Here is a 5,554-nt window from a genome sequence, read left to right as displayed (position 1 = left end):
CCTCTCACAAATCCTGTTATTGCTACAACCTGCTGACTCAACTCATTTGAAACTTTGCTGAACATATAAAAAGAACTTTTCCTCTTGTTTATCAGCTGTCCAGATATTTTCTCATATTCTTGAAGAGTATCCATGATCATCTATAAAGAATAGTTGTCTGCAGCAGAAAAGATGATTGTATCATCTGCATATGCCAGATGATTCAGCTCAGCACTCCACTATGGCATCCCATAACCAACAAAACCAGGCTGATCAAACAAAGAGTTTAATGCTCTTGAAAGAAATTCTGCAGCTATGATGAAAAGAGCAGGAGAGAGTTGATCCCCCTACTTGACACGCCTTGTGGAGTGAAAGAAACCATGTGCCTGACCATTTAAAAGCACAGAATACCAATTATTTGCCAACAGCCTCCATATAAGATCAATGAAAGCTCCAGAAAATCCCATCTTCTTCATCACCTTACAGAGATATAACCATGAGACCCTGTCATATCCAACTTAATCACAACATTTGCTGGTTTTCGTCTCTTCCTTATATCAGTTACAATGTCTTGTGTCAATAATACATTCTTAATTATATTCCTTCCCTTGACAAAACCTTATTGATTTGGAGATATCACCCTTGTAAGTAAATTGTCCAATCTATCATGAACTACTCTAGATATGACCTTATTGACAAAGTTGCTAAGACTTATAGGTCTCATATAAGAGAAAGACTCAACAACATTCTTCTTTGGCAACAAAACTAGATTAGTGTGAGTGATGGACTTAGGAAGAGTCTGACCATCAAAGAAAGTTTTAACAACACTAAAAACATCAGCCTTGATCACCTCCCAACACTTCTGATAACAAATCCCAGAAAAGCCATCAGGGCCACAAGTACTATCCCCATTTAATTCAAACACTGCCTTCTGTACTTCCCCCATAGTAGGTTGTTCAGCAAGTAGCAAATTATCCTCCTCTCTTATTAGTTCAAGAATATGATTGAGAATTGGAGAATCTTCACTAACCTTCTCATGAGTAAATTGCTTATGAAAAAAGTTAACAGCTTCACCAACAACTCTATCAGCATCCTCTAGCCAATTTCCAGCAGCAGCTTGAATCCTCTTGATCTGGATTCTTTTCCTTCTTCCTTTTAACAGACTATGGAAGAATCTTGTATTTTTATCACCTTCTGAGAAATAGTCCATCCCAGCTTTTTGCCTCCAGAAATTTTCCTCATAGTGAAGATACAGTTTAAGCTCAGCTTGAGCCCTTTGCATGACCATTCTATTTTCCTCAGAGGGGTTCTCCTCAAACAAATGGTCTTTAATCTTAACTATATCCTCTCTAACCACTAGTTGTTTAAAAATATCCCCAAAAGTAGCCTTACTCCAAGTACTTAAAGCAACTTTCAGTTTCTTCATGTTGAGTTTAAAGGAAAGAAAAACATCATCAGATAAGTCTGCTTCCCATTGCTGCCTAACAAAGTCAAGAAAAGTATCATGCTCCACCCAGAATTTGAGAAATCTGAATGGTTTGATAAAATTCTCCACTTGATTTCCACAAGATACAAGTAATGGTGCATGATCATAACCAGTCCTTGACAAGTGTTCCACTTCAAGCTGTCCAAACCAATTCTGCAATGAATCATTATGCTCAATCCTATCCAATCTCTTGAAAATGCAGTCATTGGCTTCCCTACCATTCCACCAAGTGAAAGGACTCCCTTTGAAAGGCATCTCATGCAACTCACAAGAATTCAGACAAAAGGAAAAATCTTCATATTCTTGTGGCAATACTGGTAAACCTCCTATTTTTTCTTCTTCATTCAATATAACATTGAAATCTCCACCAATCAGCCAAGGAGATGTCATGTTACTAGCCAAGAAGTATAAACTATCCCATAACTGTAATCTCTCCGCTTCTGAATATTTAGCATAGACCCTTGTAACCACCATATCTCTATTCAAATCTTGAAATTTCAGCTTTACAGTAATGGATTGTTCAGTATCCAAAAGAACCTCAACATCTACATTATGTTGAACAAAAAACCAAATTTTACCATTACAGTTAAAATTAGCATAAGGCATTCCAAGTCTCCTTGTATATTTCTGAATCTGTCTTTGATGCTAAAAAGGTTCCATCAGAGCCACCAAAAAGAACTTGTGATGCCTATTAACATTTGAACTCTATGAAATGCTTGTTGAGACTTCACTTATCTTATGTTCCAAAATAAGGATTTAACAATCATTTAACAGATTTCTTAATGTTATTTCTTGTTGTGTACCTCACTGTTTGTGGAAAATCAGAAGAATTTTGCTTTCTTGCTTTTCTTGACTCTTTGCTTTATGTTTTTGGAGATAATCCCGCTTCTATGCACATCTGATGAAGATTCATATCAATAGCAGCACTATCAACATCTTCTTTCTTATATTTGACCAAAGTCAACTTCTCTTTCTCATCATGTAGATTATGAGAAACAACATCATGCAAAGCCTTATTAGGGGAAATCCTTGCAACAACACTCAGAGGTTGAGCATCCTTGACATCAGGAATAATAGCCAAAGCTAGATTATTTTCTTCTGCATGTGCACCTTTTTCCGGATAACAACCAACAAACTGCAGGTTACTACTAGAGTTGTCTACATCATCCTCATTAGAAACCTCTTCAGTCTCCCTATATGCATCCACTTGTACTCTCATATCACCACCACTCTCATTATTCATGCTTATATTTGTTGCTAATGCTTGAGTGACCCGTTCCCTCCCCAAAGTAGATTCTATTACACAGCTATCCATAGCTGCAACACCAATGCTTGCCTTCTTTTTCTCCTTTTACAAGCTCGCAGCTGCAAACATAACAATGTCATCTTTTGCCATAATAATATGTTTATCAGTGTATAATCAGATACAAGTGTAGGAGAAAAGGTAGTAAGCAAATAATTTTCGTATTCATGGAAATCAAAAAGTGTCTTGTCTACAATATCATTAGGTTCAGAGATATCCCCATTAAAAGCTCATTGAGTTTCTAGCCTTCCAAATTTGCCACATAATTGAAACATTCAATTTAGCAAGATCAATAGAATCAGGATTTTGATTAGCATTAACAAACATATCATTCCACGATCTATCGAAATCCATAATACTCTCTATATTAGACCAATTAATAAGACATATTCTCCAAACCAATTTTGTTTTAGGGCATCTAAAAAGCATATAATCAATAGTTTCACTTTCAATACCACAAACCTTACAAACATCACAAGTATGTTTTGATCTTTTAGCAACTACATGATTAATAGGTAGCACATTCGTAAAACATTTCCGAATGAAATGCTTATATTTGTTTTTTATATTCATAGACCATAAGAAATCTCAAAACTTTTTTGAAAAAGATTGATTACTTGCTTGAGGTCTATCGCTACTAGCTTCTCGACATCTAACAATTTCTCTAGCTAAGTGGTGTCCCAATTTTACCTCATAATTGCCAGAATTAGTATGATGCCAAATAATCCTATCTGGTGACCCAGTGGTAGAAATAGGAATAGAAACTATAGCATTAATGTCATCCATACAAAATCAATTCTGTAAATCTTGCATCTTCCAAGTGTGGGTAGTGTGGTCTATAAGATCATTCACTTTTAACTTTATATCCATTTGAGCATGAAATGTCTAGGCCTAAACCCAAATGAATTGGGAATCCAAGGATCCGTCCAAACTTTAATATTATCACCAGATCCTACGCTCCATCTAATACCTTTTTGTAACAAATTTCTACCCCAAATAATACTCTTCCATATCCATGAGCTAGCAGACGAACACGTGGCTTTAAGGAAGGAAGTATGTTGAAAATATTAACTTTTGAGAATTTTAAGAAGTAGAGAATCTTCTTGAGTTATTTTCAAACAAATGCACGCACAAAAGTACTTCTCCTTTTATTTTTGGGGTTAGAGTTTTTAATGATTCAAATTGAGTTTTGTGTTATGTTTGATTAACTTTTTTATTTTTTTCTCAATTAAACTAATATTAGCTAACTTATTTTTGGGAAAAAATAATATATTTATGGTATTCAAGTAATATAAAAAATATTTGATGCTACAAATTGTTGTATGATGATGTCAGTGAAGTTAACTTATAAATAAAAGTAGCATTTAAAATTTAATAAATTAAAGTCTTGATATAACGAAATACTTTTAGATGTTTCTCAAATTAGATCATACAAAAGGAATAGAAAAGTTAATGAAATTGTTTGTTTTTCTTACTTTAATCTTTCCTTTTCTTTAAGAAAGCATGTTAAGAAATGATTTTTTTAAATATATTAATATTATAATTTCTTAAATGTGTATGTAATTACTTTTTTCAAATATTTTTAGCTATATATAAAAAAATAATTTAATTTAAAAATTATATATGCACTAAGGTATAAACAAAATGTTTTGATAATTTTTTTTACTTGTCTATAATAAGTTTTATAGGAATAAATAATTTGTAACAAGTTTAATCATCATTTAGACATAAAACAAGGACAACAAACTTTTTGATCAATTTTAAATTTGGTTGAGTAAATAGATTTTTTTTAGTGTCACTATCACCTTTTCCACATTAAAAAATTACCGCGGATTGCCTTTCATATGGACTTGTCTTTAATATTTTCCGCTCTAATTGATGGTCTTTAATTTTTGCCCCTACTTCTCATTTAATGTGTTACACCTTGAAAATTTTCGAATCGTTTGTGTCAAAAGTAAATTATTTTAAACTGGAGAGGTAATGGAACCCTTACAAAGTTAAGGAAGACTTTTAAAAAGTGCTAAGCAAGTTTCAAAAGGTTCCGGGATCAAGTGAAGCGAAGGAATTAAGTTTGTCGAAACTTTGGGAAAACTTGGCAGAATTCCGGACAGGATTTTTGGTCCAACTTGAGGGAGGTGTATGTCCTAGAATATGAGGAGTTATGGAATGCATACTCTATGTAAATTGAAGTTCATTGAATCTACATTAAAATACATTAACCCATTTGTCGATACGACATCAGAGTAGGAAGTTATGGACGTTTCGAGAAAGACTACTCCAGTAGTACATTTTGATGGTTCGGGGCAACTCAACGACCCGTCAACCGACCTATTGGGGTATAAAACCCCCATCCCACCTCATTTTCATCATTATCCAACTCCTCAACACCTCTATATACCTCAATATACTCGCTTCAAGATATCTTACTCACTTGGTTATTAGTCACTCCAAATTTATATGCTAATTAGGTCGGGAAGCTTGTGGCAACATTATAGTATTGTAATTAGTAGTGGAACGAAACAAGGGAGGCGAGAACTCGAGTTGCAAGCTAGCAAGGATCAATCCAAGCTTATTAAGGTAAGATTTTCCCTTTACATCTATGAAATTAAGTTGATTCAAGGTTATATCTGTTGAATTATAACGTATATAGTCGAATTGAGTAAAAGACGGATCAACCCTAAATTGAATGTTATTGATTGAGTAATATAGATATGGGATTGAGCTTGGTATTGCATGTGTTTAGTTGATTGTTGTTGTAACCTTGGGGACATAGTAGAAATAGAGGA

The 5,554-nt window shown here is 33.9% G+C and overlaps 1 protein-coding gene across 1 annotated transcript; it reads right to left on the bottom strand.

The window, feature by feature from the left end:
* Window positions 1-598: 598 nt before the first annotated feature.
* Window positions 599-2,071, bottom strand: LOC132624242 (uncharacterized). Its single transcript, XM_060339048.1, has 2 exons — window positions 1,820-2,071; window positions 599-1,729 (listed from the first exon to the last, which is right to left on the bottom strand). The coding sequence occupies exons 1-2, from the start codon at window positions 2,069-2,071 to the stop codon at window positions 599-601; spliced, it is 1,383 nt and encodes a 460-aa protein (XP_060195031.1).
* Window positions 2,072-5,554: the final 3,483 nt, after the last annotated feature.

Source organism: Lycium barbarum, chromosome 12, assembly GCF_019175385.1.
Source record: "Lycium barbarum isolate Lr01 chromosome 12, ASM1917538v2, whole genome shotgun sequence".
Lineage (NCBI taxonomy): Eukaryota > Viridiplantae > Streptophyta > Magnoliopsida > Solanales > Solanaceae > Lycium > Lycium barbarum.
This window is presented reverse-complemented; position numbering and strand designations above follow the sequence as displayed.

Coding starts and splice junctions, on each gene's coding strand:
- LOC132624242 (XM_060339048.1), bottom strand. CDS start 2,071: ATGCCTTATGCTAATTTTAACTGTAATGGTAAAATTTGGTTTTTTGTT. Junction 1,730..1,819: donor TGATTGGTGGAGATTTCAAT/GTTATATTGAAT, acceptor AATTCTTGTGAG/TTGCATGAGATGCCTTTCAA.